The sequence below is a fragment of the Gallinula chloropus genome (assembly GCF_964237585.1).
Source record: "Gallinula chloropus genome assembly, chromosome: 10".
NCBI lineage: Eukaryota > Metazoa > Chordata > Aves > Gruiformes > Rallidae > Gallinula > Gallinula chloropus.
Genome location: NC_140095.1, coordinates 9,857,211 through 9,882,072, shown reverse-complemented (window position 1 = coordinate 9,882,072; position 24,862 = coordinate 9,857,211). Strand labels below are relative to the sequence as shown.

At 45.3% G+C, this 24,862-nt stretch overlaps 1 protein-coding gene across 1 annotated transcript in view; it reads left to right on the top strand.

Moving 5' to 3' along the window:
• The window catches only part of FSTL4 (follistatin like 4), a 211,408-nt gene that overhangs the window by 110,128 nt on the left and 76,418 nt on the right, over positions 1 to 24,862 (top strand). Inside the window, exon 5 of the mRNA XM_084268571.1 lies at positions 2,569 to 2,689. Coding sequence (XP_084124697.1) covers positions 2,569 to 2,689 — 121 coding nt within the window. The remainder of the gene's footprint in view (positions 1 to 2,568; positions 2,690 to 24,862) is intronic.

The window sequence follows — 24,862 nt, the reverse complement described above, 5'->3', positions numbered from 1 at the left end:
GAGCTATGAATTTATACAATACTTCATCTAAACACACTGATTTTTTTATAAAGACATGGGAGGTATAAGAAAACACTTTTATCTGAATTCAAAGCCAGCTTTTGCATAGTGACATCTAAATGTCTGTTCTGCTCTCCAATTCTTTTCCCCTTTCTACATGAAATTTATTCTGTCAGGATATTAAAACTCACCTCACAGGGAAATAAAGGTTTGGCAGCCTGAAGCCATTGCCATTAGGAAGGAGTGATGACTTACAGTTTAAAGGAGCAGGATCCGGTGCTTTAAGGTCTGTAGCAAAGTTCCTGTGGGCTTCGTTTGCCCAGGTCTCTCACAAGAGTGAGCAGAGACTTTGGCGTAATTAAATTACTTTAATTCTTCCCCTTCTCGCTGTTGCCATGATTGCTAAACATGCTGGCACATCCTGAGCCCACTTCAGAGTAAGTTCAGGCCTCAGCTCGGAGCCCTCTCACCCATCCACCCTCCCCACAGCCTTGCCACTGGCGTTGAGGGTGAGGGAGCCCTGGGACAGGCTGCCCAGGGGGTGTGGAGTCTCCTTCTCTGGAGAGATTCCAGCCCCATCTGGACACTGACCTGTGTGCCCTGTCCTAGGGACCCTGCTTTGGCAGGGGGTTGGATCTGATGATCTCTGGAGGTCCCTTCCAACCCCTACAAGTCTGTGATTCTGTGACTACTGAAGTGACAGCGTGATCACCCCTGAGAAGACAAAATGATGCCAGTTAATGCAGATTAGAGATAAGCCATGAATACTTTAAATCCTGAGCTGAGGGGCTGCTCTTGGGCCCCTGGGTGGGACCGTGGCTGAATCCCCCCAACCAGGCCGAGGATACATCTCAGGGCAGCTCTGGGGCTCTCACAGCAGCAGCATCCACCTGTTATGTGAAGCGTGTCCATTCATTATTTTCCTTGCTGGGTCTTACAAGAAGATGATTTTCATGTTTTCTTATGTGACCCATTTGTTCACCCAGTTTTCATGGTAACTTATTTTCTTTTTAGTTAAGAAGCAATTTTTAATTGTCCATGTTGTGGTCTTAGTAGAAGCTGTGTCTTGCCTTGTTAGGCACTCTAACTTGAAGCTCTCTGCCACTTTAAAATTCCCCTAAAGATGGGGATTTCATTGCCCATGGGTAGAGGCAGCTGGAAGGAACGTGGTGCAGTGGGACCCTGTTCTCTCTGGCTGCTGGATGAGCTGCTGCTGTGCATTTTCTTGGGTTTATTTAAAAGAAAAATAGTCTCTCGAGCGCTATAACCTTGTCTGCAAGGAAGAAACTCGAGGCAGGTAACGTGCACTGCTGCAGAATAAAGTCATTTTTAAGACCTGGAGGGGAAACTTCAGGAAGCTTATTGCAAAGGGATTCACCCTGAGGGAGAAACTGGAAGCAGAGTCCCTCTGGAGATGACAGTGCGAGATGTTGAGGACCTTTGTCCACAACAGAATTCCTTTGAGCAGCGAAATGGCAGCAGATGGTCCATCCCCCTCTATTTATTGTTGCTTTGCCTCCTGGCTGATCCTGTGGAGTAGTTTCCCTCCGGATCCAGCAGTGTGAAATGCCCATGTGGTTTTGCAGCCCATGAGTATGTGGGGCTATTAACAATGGTGGCAATTGGTGTTATTTCCATTTAAAACTTTAATGTATTTTGAAGTCAGATTCATAAATCAACTGAATTTGTTGCAGCTGAAGTGCTGTGTGTTGTGGGGTTGTGTGGGGCTTTTTTTCCTGATGTTAAATCAAAAGGACTAGTAAAAACTTGTCAGTCTTATGAAAAGATAATCAATTTTCAATACAAAGGGAGACAAAAGGAAATTTCCATCTTTAGAAGATTGATCTTGGAAGTTATGGTTGATCTCACTTTTATTGAACATTTTTACTTGCTAGGTGAAGGGTCATTTTTTTAGCATTATTACTTTAAATTGCTTCAATATAATGGGCCAAGACTAGAATAGTAAATAAAAGAGTCCCTGGACTACAGCAAAAAGCCTTCCTGCCCGGAAGATGCAACACTTCAGCAGTTTTCTTCATGTTCCACAATAAATTCAGAGGACCAAACATTTTCATTATGCTTAGACCTTATTTTGGCTATTTGCTAACCTGGATGTATGACTTGCAGAGCTTTCATTTTTAATGTAGAGCGTGTGAAATGTTTAGAAGAAGAAACAGACTGTCAAGGGCTGGAAAAACGCCTTAGTGTTGAATATACCATCTGCTCTTGCCCATTCTGGTCCTTAAAGCAAGGACCACAATATTGCCCTTGTCTATGGAGGAGAGAAAGTCCAGACTTTCCTCTTGCCCTGTTCACCTTTCAGTGCATTTGCAAAGTGAAAATGCATTCCTGGGCTGCTGCTGAGGGAACAGTCTCCTCACCAGTCTGTGGCCCTTGAATTGCTGCAGGAATGAGAGTATCCATGGTATGTTGATGCAAATATGTATCCATGGATAGATCTGTACCTATCTCCCCAAAGGTCATTTAATGGAAAATCTGCTGGGTGGGCCAGGATGACAGTCAGTACCTTCACGTTAGATGTAAGATGACCTGTTCTCTTTGCTACAGCTAATGAAGAAGGAGGACTTGGAAGATGACTTGTTGGACTGTACCCTAGAAGATCTCCTGCGGTTTGATGATTACAACAATGACGGGCGCTTAACGCTGCAGGAGCTCTACACAGCCTTCCGTGAGTCCCAGTGCTTCTGTCTGTCCTGGATGTTGTGCTCATGTGAATATCTATCATGACAGGGTTGTCTACCTAGACATGGTCAGCAAAGATAATCCATTTTTTTTATTTAATGCTATGGAAATACTGCAGAAGGTTGGTTTGTTAAGGTTAGTGTGCTCCAAAGGATGAGCGTGAACCAGGAGGCTGGTAAAAGTGTGTGGAGCTTATTGTTTTCTCATTTATTTTGTTGTGCTGCTGCTTGTGCTGGCAGTGGAGAGGTGTTGGTGAACTGGCCAGGTCTGTTGACCTGAGTGTGTGGTTTCAGAGTGACCCTGAGGAAACAGGATTGAAACTTCTCCACATGTCCTGTAGTAATGTGGGTTAGATGCTGTGGGGAAGGTGTTTTACTGATTAATCTGCCTGGAAAGGATGTTTTCTCTGTAAGTGCTTGTGTCATCCTAGTTATCTTCATAATGTTATGTTCGGGCTTTAAGGTAAGCATTCGCAGATTCCCTTCCCTGGAAGAGGCCCACATCTTTTCCTTCACCCAGGTGATAGAAAATTGTATTGAAGCCTGACCCCTTGGGATACCAAAACAGAAAGACAGAAGAAGTGGTGGTTTATCCAGTAATCAGGACAGTGAGCTACAGAGTACTTGTATGTGGTCAAAACTCTTTAAACAGAATTAGGATTCAACTATTGAAATGCTGAGTGCAGGCAAAAGGCTGACGGAAAAAAGCTGGTTGCCTACTAATCTTTGCATATGGCACTTTGTAGGCGAAGTGTTTTCAGTAGTGGTTGCATTTTCTAAACCTGCTTCCATGCCTGCTCAGTGGGCAAAGCTTGGTGTGCAGGAGTCACCATGTGCACCACACCAGTACGTTCCTCCCTGATGCTCTTTGGCAAGCTGCGATGCTCACACTGAACCTCTATTTTTGCCAAATACCCTCTTTTCTAAAGAAACTGGCTTCTGTTTTCTTGACTTCTGCCTTTTCATTAAAAAAAATTAAAAATACTTTGGATGATAATATTTAAAGTGCTTTAAAATTAGCACCAGTTGTCACCTTGGACCTGTTTGAACTGCATATGCGTTTAATTCAACACAGCACGCTCAGGCCAGCAGATATACAGTAAAACATAAAACCTCATCCATTAAGAAGGGCCATAAAGTGAATTAACCCAGCCATAAAGGCTTGACACGCAGTTATTTGGGAGCACTTTTGGATCAATGGGTTCTCAAAGTCACAGCAACTCGAAGCTAAATTCCAAGAGTCATTTGTATGAGGTTTTGGTTCAGTGAATTTTAAGTAGGCAATGAAAATAAGACAAGTAGGAAATATTAGCCAATGGATAGAGATAGTAATCGATAAACTGCAAAAATATTGTGAGGAAACCCAAGGTGTAACAATGAGTATCTATCAAAAGGGGGTTGTATATGAAGAGAGTTGCTCTCCACCTGAAGCTGAGAACCCACCTGAATTCTCCATTTTCAATTTTCCTATAATTTCTGTTTTTACCAAGAGGAATTAATGGCTTATGGGCTTCTAATTTAAAAACAAAGTTCATTGTCTGCGACTTGCAAAGCTTTGGGGCTCTGTAAGCTAACTTTTGTGCTCATAGTGTATCTCTTACTTTATTACACGATGTAGGAACAAAATGCCTCAAAAATGCTTCAAACGTTTCTCTTGAGCCACACTGTGGTTTGCAGTCCTGAAGTATTTATGAAACTTCTGCTTTATCATGAGCCAGCACTTGGCTTGCAATGGTAGTTTGAAGCTGCAACGTTTTTCCTATTCTTGGCCCAATAGGGTGATCCTTTTGTTGCTTGAGTTTCACCCAAGCCAGTCGCTTTCGCGTGCTGGCAGAGGAGATGGATGCTCAGCAAGCTGAGGAACCTGATTACCAGCATCCAGTGACATCAGAAAGTCTCAATCCAATTTATCCTCTCTCAAGCTCTGTTACATCTGTTTCGGTGTACGATGCTCTGCTATAGCATCGCAGTGTTGGAAAGGTTTGGAGATGACCTTGATACTGCAAAGAGCTTTCCAATTTGCTGTTCTCATGCTGCTTTAGAAGTTGGGTTTCATTTTAAAGAGTCTCGTGGCCTCTCTGTAACTTAGAGCCACAAAACGGTGTCTCTCCCTCACTCCACGTGTCTCTTGCTTTCCCATGACCCATTGTCTCTCTCCAAGACCCACAGAGATTCACAAGGTGCTTTTGGTCCCTGTCCATGTTGATTGACTGTAAATGAATGAAGCGTGCATGGATGAGACAAATCCCACCTCTTACCTTCACCAAAATGTGTTTTCCCCCTTATATCTAATAGGTTCTGGGTTTAATAATAATAATTTCTAGTGATGCTAGTCATTTGCTTCTGCTTCATAATGCACAGTTTTGGGTTGTGGAGAGAAAGAATGGCCCTTCTGCTAACCCTATCGTCTGAATTTCTGAATCACAGGAATACAACTTTTAGAAGTTCATTTGCATGTATGAGGATGACTTGGAATATCTATTGACACAGGAGCAAAGTATTACTCTTCAAATCACCTTAACCATATGTCAGTAACGTAGGAGATGGATGAAGAGCTCTCCTGGCAGCTCTGGCAAGAACATCTTGTAGGTGTCTTCTAACTTCTCATTAATAAATATTAGATAAGCAGGCTCAGGATCATAATTTTAAAAAATCAAACCACTTCTAATCAGATAATCTCAAGATCTTCACATTCCAAAACCAGTGTACCAGCAAGTGTATTTGTCTGGTGTCTTTATATTGTCATGAAGATTCAGTAGATGAGTAATAAACAAAAGGCTTAGTTGTCATAAGGGCCAAAGCAGAGTATGCATCCAATTAGCATGGAGATAGTCTGGCAAGCATGTCACCCAGCTGAGTCCTACTTTAACTGTGCTCAGGTGAGTGGTTTTTGGATCTAGCTTCTGGAGCCACATCTGGCTGACTGGGGGTCACTGGAATTAGCATGACACTTTTGGCATTCCTGTTGTCTTCCCTAATGGGAAAGTAGCAGGTTGGCAGATGTGAAAGCCCAGTTGAAGGCGGGGGGGGGGGGGGGTGGAAATCAGTGTAATCTTCTAGACCTATATTGTCATCAATGTGGACAGGTCAATTTGTAATACAGATACGTCAAAAGAGGGAAAACATGTATTCCATCAAAATGGCTTTATCTTGTCAACATTGTTTAGCTCATGAGATGTTATTAACCCTATGATAAAATGCCCTCTGATTCTAGCTCATGGCCAATTAGAATGCTCTCCTAACCAACACCCTCTGCTCACAGCTTGCCTATGTGTTCGTTACATTTTTCAAAGCACAAGGGTGAGAAAATGGGTGAAAAAATGAATTGAGAGTGTGGGCTGGGCATGGGTGTTGGATGAATCACTGCCAGTGGGGAGAAACAGCACTGAAGGCATTGGAGAGGCTCCAGATTTACAGCAGCGATCCCCAAATCTCCAGCAGCTGTCTTGCACACCAGGCGATGCAACCTCATGGTGTAGAGGAGTGAACCAGCCATCCCTGGCCCCTCCAGATATCCTCTGGAGGCTCATTAGGAGTGCGCAGTGTGATATGGATTTATTTTTGAGGGGTGCCTGTTTCTGAGTTGTCAGAAACTACTGCAGGACAGAGCTTTGTCATTGTCACAGAGGTGTTGAGTTAGATGCTTACTGGGGAAAGCCAAGCTCTGCCATGAGGAAGGGAGAATAAAGCCTCAAAAGGGGCTGTTGGGTCAAGTGGGGAGGTGGAGTTGGTGTTTTGTCTTAAGGAAAGTGATTAACTCTGTGTGGGGAAAATGAAATGCCAGTGTTTGGGAAAATATATCCACAATATATACAGGACTGGAGCATCTCCCCTGTGAGGAAAGGCTGAGTGAGCTGGGACTGTTCAGCCTAGAGAAAAGAAGCCTGAGAGGGGATCTGATCAATGGGTATCAATAGCTGAAGGGTGGGACACAGGGGGGACATGGGGCAGCCTCTTCTCAGTGTCTGTAGGGACAGGACGAGGGGCGATGGCCTCAAGTTGGAGCACAGGGAGTTCCCCACCAATCTGGGGAAGAACTTCTTCCCAGTGAGGGTGAGGGAGCCCTGGGACAGGCTGCCCTGGGGGTGTGGAGTCTCCTTCTCTGGAGAGATTCCAGCCCTGTCTGGACGCTGACCTGTGTGACCTGTCCTAGGGACCCTGCTTTGGCAGGGGGGTTGGACCCCATGGGCTCTGGAGGTCCCTTCCAGCCCCTACAGTTCTGTGATTCTGTGATACTCCTCACACACCTGCTGAGCCAGCTGTTCCAGCAGGGATTGCGCCTGTAAATCCCAGGTTCAGATGAAATGTTTACTCACATCTTTACAGATCTCTCCTCCTCGACGGCTCAGCACGTAGGCTTGGGTGTCTGTTACTGCTACCTTCCAGCTAGATTGGTCAAGCCCGGTTAATTATATCGGACAACTATATTGTGAGATAAAATGTTTTGCTCGAGGTGTTCTCCTGAGCAATGTTGTAGCAGCAGTTATCTCCAGGATCAAATCACAGTCCTAAAATATTGACAATTTGTGCACCATCCTCTGCCTCTTCAGCTGTAATCTTCCCCAGGATGGGATTTTCCTTTCATGTTGCCGCAGATATTGGTGCAAACTTGGAAATAATTCATTAGTGAACCAGCATCGATTTGCTCCTCCTGTGAGCTCTGTGATACCCGAACTTCAAACACGCCTTAGCAGGCAGGGGAGCGCCGGCCTCTCCTTTCGGTTTGAGGCAGTGTGAGAGGTGATGGGAACTACTCGGGGAAAAGAAATGAGGTTTCCTTCAGTTGGCTGAAGCAACCCGTTCCTGCTTGCTTTGGGGAGTGATGCCCAGCTGTGGTACTGAGGATGAAGGCGACTTGTGGGGTGTTTTCTGAAATGATGGATTCAATGCTGAGATCTTACAGCAAAAACTAAGCTAGAAGTTAAAAACTAAGCAAAAAGCAGAAGTGTAAAACTATTTAGCTGACTGGAGTGTCCTTTTCTGGAGATGTTAAAGGCCTGTCAGGACGCTGACCTGTGTGACCTGTCCTAGGACCCTGCTTTGGCAGGGGGGTTGGACCTGATGATCTCTGGAGGTCCCTTCCAGCCCCTAAGATTCTGTGAGTCTGTAACAGGTGAGGACTGGCTGGGATGCACCAACAAGTCACCCCAGTGGCGTTTAGTAATTGGTCTTTCCATCCCAAGAGGTGATCCTCTGCTGGGTTTTTAGGCTTTGTTAGGACTGAGCCGGCTCTTTTGCCTTCTAGGTGGATGCAGCAGCTCAGTAAAGCACCGGTACAGAAACCAGTGCTCCAGGGCTCTCTGCACGCCGACTGCTGCTCATGCTGCAGCACGGGGCTGAGCTCCCAGCACATGTTTGAGGTCAAGGTGCCTTTGATCAGCTCTCAGGTTCTCCCAGCTCAATACATTCTGATTCTTCAGATCATTTTCAGAAGCACCTAATTCCTTGCCTTACCATAAATGGAACGAACATAAGATGCCTGGCTTTAGCACTAAGAATGGTTCTGGTGTGTCTGGAGATGTAATTTTTGGCTGGTAGGGTACCTCAGCTGGGGAGGCATCTAAGTGGGTTCATCCTTTACTCCATTTTTAATGGGCAGGTAATTTTTGGATCTGGAGAATTTTGTTGGTTTGATTTTTTTTTTTCTTCTTTTTCTTCCCCCCCCCCCCCCTTGCTGTCAAAGAAACACACTCTGCAAAGGGGGTGGTTACTTTTTCACGTAGTGAAAATCATCAGTCCTGAGCCTCAGGTCTAAAATCTAGCAGTGGCCTCCAGCAAAGTGCCCTGCATTGTTTGCAGCTCCACAAAACAGCTGTCAGTCAGGTCCCTTGTATATTCTCCATTGTTTTACTGTATTTTGAGGAAAGTAAAAGGCATTTTCTCAGAGAGGAGGGAAAAACCCTCACCAAACTAGAATTAATTTGTATCAGGAAAGCAGATTTAAAGCAAAGGATGGATGCCTGTGGATGCATCCTGGGCATGGGAGGAAGGAGGTGGCCTGAGGCCAGGGAAGGGAATGCTTCTGAGGTCAGATATGAATTCACCCAACCAGGTTTGCTTCTCAGCTTTGTACTTGGCATTATGATTTGTATTAGTCAGGAGTCTCCTCAAATCAAATTTCGGCAGGATCAATGGCAAATGTGGACATCATTGGAGTTCTTGTGATTCCGTGCTTTTTGCTCTGGAGTTGCTGTCCAGATCTTTCCAGACAGTGTGCCTGACACTGGTTTTGCTGTTTATTTCCTTGAGGATGTATCAGTTGTGTAGCTGGAACTGCTTCACTCAAGTGTGAACTGCCAAACTGGAGTATTTCTTTCAGACCCCTCTCCTTTTGAAAGAAACCATCTGCAAAATGTCACCGGGCTTAATACGTAACGACCGAACACGGGGAAATGAACTAATTACAAGTTGTTATTGGAAATCCATTGTCTACAAACTGCAGAGAAAACTTGCTAGAACACAGCATAGCAGCGGTTTTCAAATGCTTTTTGGGGGTGCATTGATTGGTTAATCTTGGGTTTAAATGCAAGAATTTGTAACGTGGAGTAGTGCTTCGGAGGTGATGTTGTGTAACCCATATCAAATGTCTACACACACTCTTGCAGGGGTAGAGTGTTTAAATATTTATAAGTACTTTCCAGTGACTCACTGGTGCATAAAACCAGGCAAATACCATTTCTCAAAAAAAAAGGACTTGATCTGTCCCAGCAGTGCTCACCACAGCTCTATCACAAGCACAAATAATGGTATTTTGGGTTGTTTGCAGACACAAAATGACATCAGTGAGCAGCGAGTAGAGATGTTGGTGAGGTCATAGAATAGCTGACATACACGTGCAGCTCTGGGTCACATAAGCAGAGATCTAAAAAGTCTAATTTTCTCTCTCAGTGGGCTGGGAACATGGAATTACTGGGTTTCCATTTCGGAAAATCAGATCCAAACCTTCTGTGTTGCATGGACTTCAGATTTTTTTTTCAGTCCAAGTCTGTCTTCAAGTGAATCTGTGGAGCAAATGTGGCACAGTCATGGGACAAAGATGTCTTTTCACTAAAAGTGGGGGAAGTCTCAATTGGAACACATGAGGCTTGGTGTGAAGTCAAAGGGGTGATATGGCAGCATCCTGGGCAGGCTTTCCTAGGGCTTGTTTTATTACGTACAGACTGGGACATCTTATCTCCTGTTTTCCTCTTGTTTTCTCTGCTGGTTTTCCCCAGTGGTTAATTGCTAGAGTTTTCCTGTGAAGCCTGCCTCCTCCTGAGGACTGCTGCCCTGCTGTTCTTCCTCCTTTCAGGCATCTCATGAATCATTCTCCACCTATATGCTCTTCATCTTCTCTCTGACCAGATTCAGATTCATAGCTTTTAAGGCCAAAATTGGTCCTTAATGAACCAGAAAAAGTCTTTTAAATATGTTTCAGATGTGTGCACTGCAGCTACCTCACCTGATTCGTGTTGTATTTGTCATGGGTACCTTGTGGTGCCTTTTCGGTTCAGTACCACCAGCATCAGTGCAGAGGGTAAATCTCTGCCTGCCTGTGATGTTCTTCCCCATCATCCAGGCAGGGATTGCACTGGTCTGGGATCACTGTTGTGTGTTTTGTCCTTTACTGACCCTTTTCTCTGCTAAAGGACTCATTGCCTCCTCTGCTTCTCGTTTTATGGTTTCTCCCTGCACCCCTTGTTCCTGGGCAGCATGTTATACACATCTCCATACGTGGTTACATTAGAATACATTAATTGTGCATGGGCACAGGTTGCTGGCCAACCCCAAAAGCTCAGCACGACTATCCTTCCTTCTGCTCCATCGCTCTTGGTGTCTGTAACCTCAGCTGGGGTTTCTATGTTCATCCCAGATCTCAATGGAGATGCTGAACAGATCTGGGCTTTGGATGACTCTTCATGCAGCACCATTAGGAATGGCCCCATTGAAGTGGTGGTGGCCTATGAGAAACGCTGAGATCTGCCCATCAGCCAGTTCTTTGTTCATTTAGCACGTTCTTTAAGGTGTAGCACTGCAGAGCTGCGGTGCTAATTTTTTAATCAAAATGCCAGAGCAGCCATCAGAAAATTACCAAGTACAGTACATATCCCCAGTGCAGTGATACGATTTATGTAGAGCCACAGCTGAGATGTTTTTATTTCATGTTCTTCACAGGAGAAAATCTCCTTGACAAATCCAGGATGTCCAGATAGAAGCTTGAAAAATATAGCAGTAGGAAATTGAATAAGCTGAACTCAAAGGTTGGTTCTGCTTTAATACTTCCAAAAAGAATAAAAATAAAAAAAAAGAAAGAAAAAAGGTGCTAGCCTATAGAAAAAAGAAAAAAGCTTTGGAGATGCTTTGCTGGCATCAGGATTTGAGGTGAAACTCAGCTGTTGCCAATGTCTGTCTTTAGCACCGTCATAAAAAGCTCATTCTCAAGTTTCTTGATGATCAAAACTTCAGAAAGAACATCAAGAGCCATCAATAGAAATAAATAACTGGGAGCTCAGGCCTGCAGTGCCTGGGAAGCACAGCTCCTGCTGTCACATTCCCCCTCTGCAGTCTATAAACCACATCTGCAGAATCCGAGTCTCTCTGCCCAGGTCCTGCTGCACTTGTGCTCCAGGCTGCACTCAGCTCCTGCACCTTTCACTGCAGTCCGTGCACTGGTGTCTCAGCAGCGTTAGCAGGAGCTTGCTGCTTGGAGAAGTCATTTGTGCCTGTGATTTACCAGGAAGAACATGAAACAGGCAGAGCCTGTGCAGCCTTTATTTCTTATTATCTGTTGTTCCATCCATCATGCAGCCCTGAATAAGGTCACGGGTACCCCTGGCACTGGGGTTTGGTTTGGAACAGTGTCCTGCTCAGTGGCCAGCTCAAACCTGGCATTGGTATGCAGCTTGCTGCAACCCCCCTCCAAAAATTGCTGGAGCAGGGATGGAGTGCAGAGGGGGACAGGAAAAGGGGTAGGGATGAACAGGCACTGTGAAGCAGAGCATCAAAAAAGGAGCAGTGGGCAAGGAGAGGATAAAAGCGCCCTCACCCTGTGGCTTGACAGGGTATACACATCTTCTAAATACAAGATTAAATGCAAGAATCAGGAGCTGGAAAGAGCGAGGTAGCATTGAAGATACGCTGCTAGGCTGTATTTTGACCTGAGCTGTGTTTCATGGGTTTTTCCCCAGCCCAGTCTCACGTAGCTTCAGTGCAGGGTTCGGTCTGGTGTAGCTGCTGCTGACATTGCTTTTGGGTAGAGACTGATTTTTGATGTTTTCCCCGAAAGATGTTGCCCAGACCGACTTTTCCTGTGCTTTTGTTCTCCAGCCTGGCTCTGTGACCAGATTCTCCAATGTCATTCATGTTTGATTTTATCATGAAGAAAATCCAAGCTTTCCCCAGTGCCTGGTGCTGCCACGCAGCCTGGTTTGCTGTCCTGCTGCTCACACGTGGAGGCAAAAATAAAATAAAGATGATACTAATAAAAAAAAATACCCAAGAGGCATTTCCAGACACAGTAGTTGGAATCCTAAAATCTTTGCTGCACAAATGTCTGCTGTCTCTCTTCTGCTCACCTCCAAAAGGCTACTGATCAAAGCGGTCCAGTCCTGGGAGGCGGGGAATCACTGCTGCCACGGCAGCGCTGCTGCTGCTGCTCCAGGCTTAATACTGCTCTGGGTATCTGAGCTGCCTCCATTAGCACAACCATCTTGAATGCTCCTTAATAAAGCCAGGGGCTGGATGAAAAACATTTGCTAATGTTTGTTTGATGAAGCTGGAGAGAGATGTGATGTGTTGCTTGCTGCATGGCATCTTCCTCCAAACAACCGGTGTTTTACCTGCGTGGGAGAAGTTTCTCTAGAGGGTAATTACTCATTTAGGGATTTTCCACATGGAAAGTTGATGATTTCTGCAGTTTTCAGCTCTGAACTAAAAACAAACTGTCTGATGGGGCCTGGTTCACAGGACAGGAATGGCATTGCCAACTTCTCAACCCCCTCCTAATTTAGGCAGGGAGGTCCTGCTGCATCAGAAATAACAGATCTTGTTTCTTACTTATCTCTTTGTTATTCTTAGGAAATCTAAAGGGGTTTTTGTCCGTGTGCTGGTCCTGCATAGAAAGACACTGGTTGCCTGTTGAGGGACACCTTGGCTGGGGAGGGGGACATGGACGTTCTCCCCTTGTGTGGCTTCTTGCTGAGGGGCAACCTGGATTTGGGAATGGACCAAACCAGATGGAACCAACACTCCCTTTACTGCCCTAAAAAGCCAAATGGGAGTCCTGGCATCCCTGGCTGCTATGCAAGCATCAGTGGAGAGGGTTGATAATTCTGTAGGACCTGAAGGCAAATTGTTTCCGAATTAGTGATAACATCTGGTTGCATTTGGTCAGTGCTGATATCAGAGGCTGTTGCCTTCAATCTTCTCTTCAGGGCACCGGTTTGCTGTAGTGAGAAGAGCTCCGTGCCAGATTCTTCTGCAGGAAACAGCATGGATGCCTGTGCTGCCCATCTTTAATTCATGTCACACTGTGGTAGCCACCAAAATCACCTCCAGCCCCTGAGATAGGCCCATTTGGGGACTTATGGGCTATGGGAGGTATAAATGGGCATGTGCTCTGACTGATTCAGACAGCCCGTATCCATTTATTTTAACTCTAATTATTATTGGCTTATTTTCATGCTAGTCTCTATTCAGTGCAATATGAACCATGAAAAATAGATGTGCATCCCCTAGGTTTGGGGTCTGCTGTCATGTGTAGTCCAGCTTTTGGCACAGCTAACAGTTGTTTTAATGCAATTTATTTACCAATCATCTGCTCGAGTATTAGATGTGTATGAGTCTGAAGTTGTTAGAAAATTGCCATTATCCTCCTGATTTTGTTTTAAGATGTGTTTTTATGAACCCATTCACTCCAAATCAGGCGAGATACGTTCATGGAAAGACTCCAGTATGTTAATTGGCATTTATTGACTACGTCAGTGTAATGTGATGAACAGGCACTGCAGATTATAATTAACGCATTGACATCTAACGACTGTAGCTGAATGGAAGATGAAAGCAATTGATAATGGATGTAGTATGCATTCATCTTGCAGTCCTTATGTGGTCACCCATCCAGTCAAACAGCTTTCAAAGAGAATGGAAATGCTTTTTTTTTTGTTGTTCTTTTTCTGCCAGATGGGCATTTTCATGGTGAGACACACTGACATGGCATGAGATACAAACCTGGGGGTGCTGGAGGGGCTGGAAATGCACTGACTCCTTGGGAGAGTGAAACATCCCTCCAGCCTCATCAGGAGGAGAGGGATGCGTGTGAAAGAGCCATCCAGGTGAGCACTGATGGTGCCTCCTCCTGCTCTCCACTTCCATGTTTCCCTTCACCGAGTGCAGGTCAGCACAGGGTAAGGCAAGTACATCCATGGGAGGGGTTTGGTTCAGGGAATAGTCTTTTCCTTACTGAAGCAGAGTGAGGGTAACCCATGTCCTCTTCCAATGCATTAGCACAGGTGGCCTCTTGAACGTGATGCATTAAACAAATTATCCAAGCGGCAAATAATACAGTTTGTATTCCAGCAACATGAGCAGGGCTTCAGCAGGTGAAAAAAGTGATGGCAAAAAGCTGCTTTTCAGATTTCCCTTTCCAAGCCCTGTAAGGAGACACCGACACAATTAGGTCAAAAGTGTGTTGAGCAGATAGGAGTAATATGAACTGTTGGATTCCTTTTCTCTAAGAGCTCTTTAACAGAGGACGTTGGGGAATAAAAGTTCTCCCCTGCAATAGGCATCGTGTGTCCAAGAGCTTTAAAAACTAAAATAGAGGGAAGGGTTAGCTGTGTTCTTCTGGCTCCTGGGAGAAGACCAGCAGCTCCCAGAGATCACTGACCAGCTTTCCTTTTGTTAAACATTAGGCAGGGGAAGATGTGGAAGGTGTAATTTCCGGTAAGGAGGAAGCAAGAGGGAAGGGGAAAGCTGGGGAGACTTGGTACCACATCATACTGAGCCATCACCCTTTTGCTCCCATCTGCTGACTCCCAAAGTTGCAGATCTTCCATCAGGCTTTGCAAACGTTGGTGAAACAAAAAGTGCTTCAATAATAAGCATTGATTGATCCGCTAATTTCTTATAATAACAGAAACTTTGAAGAAAGCACCAGGGCCAGTGGCGAAGCAATTTCATTACGTGCCTGTTGTTGGTGCGCTGGGTAATTTACTCTGAGGATTAGGTACAGGTTGCTCACGGCAGAGGCTGAAATATCAGATGAAGTGGTTATACTACTTGTGGGCATTTCTGATCTCCTGTTATTATTGTTGTTGTTATTAGCTTTTGTGGACGATGCCCCATAGGACCTGGATTGAGAGGCCCAACTAATTTCAAATTGGCTTCAAAATTTCAAAAGTTGTCGGATGGAAACTGGATTGAGTGGCTTGAAATGACAGGATGGTGGGGTGCAGGTGGCTGGTGCTGGGCTCTGCAGGCATCCCAGAACCTGCTATGGGTGCAGTACCAGCTGTTTCAAGATCGTAACAGCAGTGTCCGGCTCGTACTGTTTCTCGTACGATTATCTTGTGATGAATTACTTAATGACTCAAACCAAGCAAAATGATTTTGCTGTCCTGAAGTGTTGTTTAATTAGTCATCTGGGTTGTTTTGTTGTCAGGAGCCTGGCAGAGCCTGGGGTTACGCTGCTGCTCCTGGCTGAGCGCTCAATCCCCAGCAAACCCAGTGGCAAACGCCAGCAAACCCGACTGAAGTTTGTTATTTGTGGTAAATCTGTTCTCTCTTCTATCAAATATGTAAATTCAGCATATTCTGATGGTCTTTGCCTGTCTGGGTCTGAGCTGGTGGGACCTCTGGCTGCCTGATTCCCCTTCTGTACCCTTGGAACTTTAGTAATTCCTTAAAAGCTCGTTTAAGTAGAATTGCTTGTGTGCCACAACACACCTCTCTGTAAATATTTGGGCTCTCAGGTGCTGAGAAACTCCTTTTCAACCTGTTTCTTCTGCCCACTCTGTAAAATCGCCAAGACATCTCTCATCAGGGGTGCCTGTCTTATAAATAAATAAACCAGCCACAGCCCTGGAGGGAAAACAGCACGAGGAGGAACAGGAACAGCTACTTCCTTGATTTTTTTCCACCCCTCCCTGCCTTAGCAGGCTAATGAAGTTCAGTAACAAGGAGCCTGCATGCTGTCGCTCTGCCGCTGCCATCCCAGTTTGCACTGGCCCTGCTCTATGTCCTGGCACTTTGCTCAGCTGGCTTTCTCTTCTCCATTAACTCAGGGTTGGGTTTTTTGGTACCTGTGTCTTTTGGCTCTGGTGGAAGTAAATGGAAAGGTCTTTGAATGAAGGCACAGGAGGACCATGGACAACTCCCATTTTGACAAATTAAGGGATTTCTAAACTGCCTCTTTGCATGCCTCCTGAATAATTTTACTGTTGGGGTCTAGGAGATGTTTCAGAGGCTTCTTTTTGATGCTTAGAAGTTACTCTGTGTCGATAGCAGATGGGTTGCAGCTGTCAGGGGCTATAGCATCTCTCTTCAATTCAAAGACACTGAAAAACTGGAAAATCCATGGGTAATTTATATTTCTTATCTCACAGATATCTTTCTAACCAGTGTAAGAAAGAAATTATTTCTTTGCCATTCAGACCCTTTCTAACCATATCTGTTGCCATCTCCTCCTCTGGTCGTGGGCAGTCGCCATGTCCCTGTCCTCTCTGGAGCAGGAGGACATGCATTGGTACAATACGTTGGAAAGGTTTCAAGTTTATTCACTCCTGTGCTACAGACTTCTCAGACAAGTCCACAGCAGTGTTAGTTCATGATGTTACAGCAGGTGGAGATGTGGATGAAGTGGTGTGACGCTGTAGGGTGAATTAGGTGTCGCAAGCCCTTTCTCCGAAGGGATGCTGATGGAGGTGTCCATGCTCTGGGGAATGGACAACATCTCCCTGCCGTGATGAAGCTTCACATGTTTCTTTTCTCTTAAACTGTTGGGCACTACATCAAGAGCTATACCTGGATTTTATATGATGTAATGATGATGAGGATGTTTGTAGTGTGTCCAGCACTGGCTGGTGGCAAAGCCCCTGCCACATCATGGGGTATTAGTTTGTGTGAGCTATAGTTATGGGAGTGGAATTTCTTGGCAGAGTACGTGTCCTCTACAAGGCAAAGGAGAGAGTCATCCATATAGTAGAACAAAGTGTTCACAATTACGTATGCTTGAACAAGAGTTACAATGTCAACACCAGGATCTCAGCTCACAGGGTTTTACCTAAATCAAAATGACAGGAAATTTCCTTGGCTTTTAACCGTCAGCTGAAGAAATTGGTTAGAGTCTGAGTTTGTAGAGCAAACACATCCAAATGAGTTTGGAGAACTGCTGGAAACAGAAGCCCCACATAGGTAACTTTCCTTGCAATTTCTTTCTGCTACTTAATTTCTGAAATTGCCTGCAAATTATGACTGGGAATCTTGAGTTACGCTGCCCGAGACAGTTCCTGCTCACCATCCTTTTGTGAACACTTTTTCAGAGACTGTGTTCAGCACAGGGGTTGAGGGCTTCTCTGTCAGAGCTACTTACACAAGCTTTGCCTTCCCAGTGAGTCTTAACGCTCCTCCAAAGCTGCGAGTGATCAAACCTCTGTTAAGTGGGATTCAGCCTTTCCCCCGCGCTGGTCTGTGCTGGTGTGTGGTGGGACAGCAGAGCCATGCTGGGCCACAGGAAGGGTTTGGTTGCCACATCTGTCAGTTTTTGGATCTGTGGCTGTTCTGGAGTGGGTTTTTTTAATTGCATTCAGCTTTGTGCTTTTCCCACCCTTCACAGTTCCTCTTGCTGATGTAATTTGTGCCTTTTAAAAGCCGTTTCCCACAGCCAGCACCAAATGGGTGGCTAGCAGGACTCTCTGGTGAGAACCGCAGCAGAGCCAGTGCCAGGAGCTGCCCACGGCCTCATGCTGAGCTTTGCCTGCCTTTGGTGCAGGGACATCCCGCTGCTGGCCCTGGCCCTCGCACCACCCATCCCAGTACAGTGACATCGCTGCTGCGGAGGGTTTTGATGCTGCATGTCGCCTTTATTTTATTCTTCCCCTCTTGTAAAAAGCCCAACTGCCTTGTGGTTCAGGTGGAAGCTTCTGAAGAAAACTTTTACCTTGCCTTCGTTTCTAGTGTACCTCTGAGTGACTTTCCCCCAGAACACGACCTTGCCATCGCCGCTGGCTCGTCGCCACGCAATGCGCTGCTTGTGTGAGCCGAGAGTCCAGGGAATCGCTGCCACCAGCCACTATTTATCTTTCTGTGAAGCATAACAAGCACAGCCTGAGCCGGCCACCCTTGTGTATCACACACGAGGACCGGAGTAGCTTGAAAGCTAAGATGACTGCGATGCTGAGGAGTGACTTACACAAAGGGTAAAGGATCATGCTCTGGATCTTTAAAAGCGATGTGTTTGCTGCAAGTGGTTTCTCTCAAATCCCCTCTATTTTGCCAGGAAGAAACCATAGGATGGAGGTGCCAGATTTCCGTCTTGTGTGAATGCTGTCATCCCATTGCAGTGTGTAACAGTAACCTGGGGCTGGTTGTAAAAGTTAGAGGACCCTGGACCACAAAAGAAGCTTTTTCCAAGAGAATATGGATATTTTTTCTCTTTTTTAAAGAAAAGAATAAGCTGTTGACCATGTATTGGGTCTGTGGCACCTCTGATGCTGGAGAGGGGAAAGATGGGAGCAGTGGGAGGATGGCTGTGGGGAGGAAGGCAGAGGCTGATCCTGGTTTCCATGGCTGACTAGGGCTGTGTTGGACCAGAGCTCACCAGTGAGAGTGGGATGAGACCTGCTTGGGCACTGCTGGCTGCTGCCAGCGGTTGCTCGAGACTTCGCTGGGAAACTGGTCCCCTGGCACAACAAGGTGATATCTGGTGCTGCCTGGGGACGGCTGTATCAGCCTCTGCTGCAGCTGAATCTGCTCTGGTGGTGGCAGGAGACGATGACAAAAGGATTCTTGAAAAACCTCCCAGGCTGGACTGAGTAACTCTGCCCTGCAGAATAGCGCTGCCTGGCCTGACTATCTCCCAGGAAAACAGGTTCTCCTGTAGAAAGCTGTGAGAAAGGGGAATGTAGTGCTGCTTGTGCTCCAGGGCTATGGCCTTAAATTAGTAAACCTGAATTTATTGCAGGGAATGACCCATCAGTTCCCTTGCTGGGGATTCTTTAAAAACTGGTAAAGTTCCTGTACATCCCCAGCCTTGTCAGGACGCTGCAGTGGCTCTTTTCCCATTGTATTACCTGGCCAGAAACAGCAAATAAGAATATCTTAAAAGACTTTGTTCTCTCCTGTGGGAGGGCAAGGGGGGACCCTCATCTCAAACTTGCTGGGCTGTCTGGAAACCTTTGATCTGGGGTCTGATGGCAATACCTCAATATGGATTGCTTTCAGGCACTTGGCAGTTAGCTGTTTGCTTCACCTCCCTTTCCTACCTCCCCCAAAATCTTTGGGTCCACCTCCTTGCTTCAGTCATGTTTTATGAGAGGGAAAAGTTTTACATCTTGGCAAATCTTGTTTAAAAAAAAAACAACTAAAAACCCTTGAAAAAGCACCACAAATGTTTGCTTTTCCTAACAGAGGGCAATGCTGGGTAATGAGCTCACTGCCTGGGCAGGTGAGGGGAATGCCCCAAGGAGAAAGCCCTGCTACCCCTCCCACCAGAGCATCCTTGGGTGCTCACGTCATCTTTGGTACCTCAGTCAGGCCCCCTTGGGCTGGTGCTGGCTGAAGGTGCTTCGATTCCTGTGCCAGTGGAGAAACCCCTTCCTAAGTCTGAGCAGGTAGTCAGGCCTTTAAGCCAAATTTTCACTGTGTCCATTTGCAGAGTGGCTTTGCCCTGAACCGTGTTTTTACTTTCCTTGGCAGGACGTGCTAGTTAGTGGTGAGATGGTTCTACTGCTCATGGCTTTTGATTTCATGAAAGATTTTTAAAAATAATAGTTGAAGCGATTTGCCAGGGCCAGTTTAAACATGTCCCACCATGGCTGCATTTCAAACCATTCACCTCTTGCTTTGTTCATCGCTCAGCATCCAGATCGAAAGAGGTTAAACTGGCACACGGCCCGATAGGAAGCAGCTTGATTGATCTGCCTTTAAGCTGTCTATTCCCTCACAGAACCCAGTAACCTAAACTGCTTCCTTGCTGGCCAAACCCAGGTAAAATTCCTTTGCTCTTCTTACAGCCAGATGTTGTAATATAAAGTCATTAATCCTGATGCAGCTCACGTGGCAGTTTGCAGCTCTTGTTGGTGTTGCTCTGTTGCTCCAAGCAGAAGTAACTTGCGTGGTTGCTTAACAAATTGACTGCTTAGGATTGTTTAGAGCACTCATTTTTCTTTTGGACTATTCTTTTCTTGGAGGGATGAAAAGCTTTCAGTAGGCTGCTTTTTACTGCGTCTGTGGGTAAGCAGGAATACGTTACGAGAGGACACGGAGTTTATCTTTAGTTCATTTGCATAAAAATCCAATTCAGACTATTTTCTTTTTATGCTGCTGTTTTCCCTATTTTTCTCTCCCCAAGGAGCTGTAGAGAAATCAAAACAAACAGAGTTTGTGCGAAATTGGTGTGTGTCACAACACAGCAAGATCTTTCACACTGTAAGATCATGGGGATGAGAGCCGTGTCCTGAGGTGTTCTCATGGAGTGCTGGATACTTGGGCTTGGGAAAAACAGTTGGCTTTGGATATGGCTGCCTTAAGATAAACTCTATGTTGTAGTCAGGTGCTATCCAGTATTCTTGGAGGCCAGTGTAAAGGCTTTTGTAGTCTTAATTTGTTCACTGCTCGTGCTGTGTAACAATACATTCCCAATTGCAGTGTCATCTTGTGAGGAAAAGAAAGAAAAGAGAGAGGTGGAAATCTGGTTCCCTGAACTTTTCAGATTTCATCTGGCTGCCATGGAAATTAGTGTAATACAGTTTTTTTTTCTTTCTTTTCCCTTTCCCCCCTTCCTCACTTCCCCCTGCCTTGCTTCCTCCTTCGCTTCCCCTTTTCCTTGGTTAGTATGACACTCTAATTGAGTGCAGGATATTCTGGCAGCTCGAAGTCAAGCTATTTCCCCTCCAAAGCCAGGCATTCAGAGTGATGTCAGGTAAAAGACCTCTCTGGTTTTCCACCTTCAGTTACCCATTTTACACACACTTACCTTGTCTGACAGTTGGGTCTCTGCCCTTGTTTTGGTAAAGAATGTGCATGGGGGTGTACCAACTGTCTGGAGCATCATCAAATGCAGAAACAAAAGTGTGTTTTCCCTATTCCTTAAGTACATCACTCCTAGGAATTCTGAAAATACAGACATTAAGGAATTACTATTTCCTCTATCTCTGGTTTCCCTTCACCCATCATCACTTCAAAACACACAGCAGCTTCCCCATCCAGGATTTGTGGCCCTTACTCATTATGTATAAGTATTTATTTTATGTTATATTATTTTATTTTGGGTAAAATATACACTGTGTTGGTTGTGCTTGAGCATCCCAGTGAAGGGGTTGGGGAAGACCTGCTGGGTGTGTTGGCAGACTGGATGTGACCCATGGCTGAGCTGGGATCTCTTCTGCTGTATTTCCCATCACATGTCCTAGAGAAACTGTTCTGCAGGTAACAAGTGGCTTGTGGGCCTGTCCAGCTTTTTTGGGGTGGGAGGGGGGGGCAATTTGTATATTTGTAATACATTTTTGCTGTTGCTTCCATCAGAGGACAAGGAATTGCTTGTGTCTGCCTAGAAACCAGAGAGAATTGATATGTACAGCTGTTCTGACATGATACACTGTGAGAACATGATCAGACAATCACACTGTTGTTACTATTTTATATTTACTTATTTAGGGTCTATCATGTCTTTTGAAAGCCTCAGTTCTTTACTGCTTCATTAAATACCATCTCCTCCTCCCAGCTCCCTCCCATCTCTGTTTAGATAGATTGGACACATCTTGTTAGCTTTCTCCTGGTAATGACGGGGACCAAAAAGTCATTTAAACATATTTGGCAGGCCATACATCTTCATGCTATCCAGTAATAATTCAGCAGAAAAAAGAAGTCTTGTGACTGCAGGCTAAATTAAATGAAATTAGGGCTCTGTGCTCCCCATGGGCCAGAATCCCCTCGTCTTGCTTGATGTAAATGAGATGGGCATTTGAGCTGTGTGATCGAGATGGAGCAGTGATGGTCAGGGTTCTTCACTGGAGAGCACAGAATGTGAGGAGTGTTGCAGAGGTATCTCAGAGACACAGGGTGCTGATGCACAACCCTCTGCTATATACCAACCCTCTGCGAGATGCCAGCCATGACTGGAAAAGTTGGAATCTGCTTTTCTGGCAACAAACAGGAGGCGAGAAACTGAGAGCAAACAGAGGTGACAGGCAAGGGTGTTTCCATACCAGGAGAAATCAAACATGGTGTTCATCACCACTGTTGCAGGAGTAGAAGCTGAGGTATAAACAGGGCACAGACATTTTTATTACTGTGCCATCAAACCCTGCCCAGGGAGATTTACGGCATTATTGCCAGCGGTAGCAGTCGGCGGAGTCCAAGCAGCGTCTAACCTCAGCGAAGAAATTATCAAAGCTTCTTGCTACAGTACAATTTATTTTCCTAGTGTTAAATAAAAGGGGAGGACACGTGTCTGGGGTGGGGGACGTGCCAGTCCTAGCACGCTCTGCGCTGTCACTGAGCTTTCTGTTCAGCCCTAAACTTTCCATAGCAGTTACAATACTGTCAGAGGCAGCAGCAGCTTCTGGGTCGTGTTTATTTGTACAAACCACACAAATCCTGGGGGTTTATTACCCAGGCTGGGGTTTAGACAGAGTTCAGGCTGCATGTCATACACAGGGCTGAGCTCAGCAGGGAACAAACAGTCTGAGAGCACTGGGTGCCTCTCAACCAGGTATATTAAATTATAATAACCTTCTGCGCATCCAAATTTTAGCTCAGAGCCCCAGTTTTGGTGTTAATGTGTTATACCCAGCCCAGCAGCAGAGTAGACATCAGGGTGATGCTACAGGCTGGCTCTGCTTCTGTGGCAAGGCTGGCTTCCATCCCCGTGGCCTTGAGCCCAAAGAGCATCACTTCCTACCGATGGCAGAGATACGGTTTGGAGGTGTTTAAATGCAGAGAGATGTGTGACATCAGTGGAGCTTTTCTAACGTGCATCTAAAATGAAACTCAGTGCTGCCATGCCCACCTTTACAAAGAGACAGGAAGGCAGCTGTGGCCATCAAGCAGCTATTGAAGGCAGTGACACCAGATAGCCTCTTCCATGGCTGGTTTTGCTGCCGTGGCCCCATTTCCAGTGTCACATCATCAGTATTTGTTCTCCTCCTTCCATTAAATGCTTTCTCCATCACTCTCTGTCCTGAGGCTCAGTGGCTTCAGCAATGATTTGGTGGTTGATTTAAGGGCCTGATCTACTTCTAAAAAGCTCTATGATGGAAAAAAAAATCCCAACTTGTTACGGGTGTCAGATCCAGTGTCAGATTCCACAAGTTTTTACAAGTGTTGGTGTGGTTGTAGAAAACCCAACAAAAACAACATCAAAAAACCCTCATGAGCAGAGCCCTGAATTTAAAATGACAGCATAGCAGAAGAAGGGTGTAAGAGAAGGGGATTTCAGCTCTGCTGTCATTTTAGAAACTTCATTATCCAGTTATGGGCTTTGATATTGCTATTGATTTCACATAGGAGGTACTCAGATACTACAGTGATGCGAATCGTATAAACCCTAAGACAGATCACTGCGAAAATATAATGAGGCAGTGTTAGAGCTGATAGTTTTTAGTGAAAACTTGCATTAATAGATAGAAGTCTGTAATAAAACTGCTCCTTAAATGAGTTAGTATTCAGAAAATTTCTGATTAATACAAATTCCCTATTATGTCATACTCCAATTAAATTAGACGGGATATTATTTTATGTGAGGGTGTAATTAACAATGCTGGAGTTTGGCCAAGTAGCTGTCATTTATACCTGGACTGTGAAGAGCTATATGAGGATTTTAATATTCACGGCTGATTGAGAACTGACCTGGGTTTTCCATTCATCCAGAAGACAACATTTTGTTTTCATTCAGAACTGACTCATGACTTCTTAGCGACTCCTGCCTTTGAAGTTTACCTTCTCTCAAATACCTCTGTGGTTGTGGAACATCACCTGCATGTTTAAGGGGTGATGTTTCAGCCGAGTAAATGTTTTTGGGTGGTAAAAATAAGGTGGCAATGGCAATGTTTTGTGCATGTGAGATGATGCTCTGCAGCCACGGGCACTCCGGAGCTCTGTAGGCAACCAGCCCAGCTGTGAGAGAGCTTGAAGTCAGAAAGATAAAAAGATATCTGGAATCGATACTTTTTGAATTAGGCTTCTGTTTTATAGGATTAAAAATGTTTCACAAGTGACCCAGAGGAAAAACATGGACTGGAGGCAAAGCAGAAATTATTACTGTACCTCATAGCACCCAGGTGTCCAGCAACATTTTGAGTAAGAGGGTGAAGTGCCAGTTTCCCAAAATTATAGATTATGAGTTTCAAAGTGGTGGTTTGGTTTCAGAGTTGGGTGGTTGCTTGGATGGTTGATTGTGGTCTTTCTTTTCATGGGTGACAAAGCGTCCTTTGCTGGAGAACTCTTGAAATAACCACCTCCTTCCTTAGAGATGAATACCTTGCTAAGCACGAATTTTAGTTGCTGTGAAATGAGAAGAACACAGTGTATTTTCTAACATGGTTTCAGATCACTCTGGGTGCAGACTTGATGCTTAAACGAGATCTGTGTTAGAGGGGTGTAAATTAGCGCACGAAGTAGTTGAACTGTGGTCTGCTCTTACAGCGTGGAATGTCCTTTATGGATCTTTACAACATGTAGTAGATTTGTCATGGACTTACTGTTCATAACAGCCTGGTAGAGTTTGGAGTAGCTCATCGTCATGGTGTTTTGTTTCTTGGCTGGTCCATTGTGGCTATGGAGAGAGGAAGAATGTAGAGAACTCTGATGCTTGCATGTGTTTTCTGTCAGTATGAAAGCACTCCTTTGTGTAGTCCTGGCATGGGGTTAGCATGGGGAGATGCTCACTGTTTAAGACAGTATGAGTTATGGGAGGTCTGAGCCCTAGTCCTGCAGTCAAGGCCGTGAGATGTGCTGTGCACAGC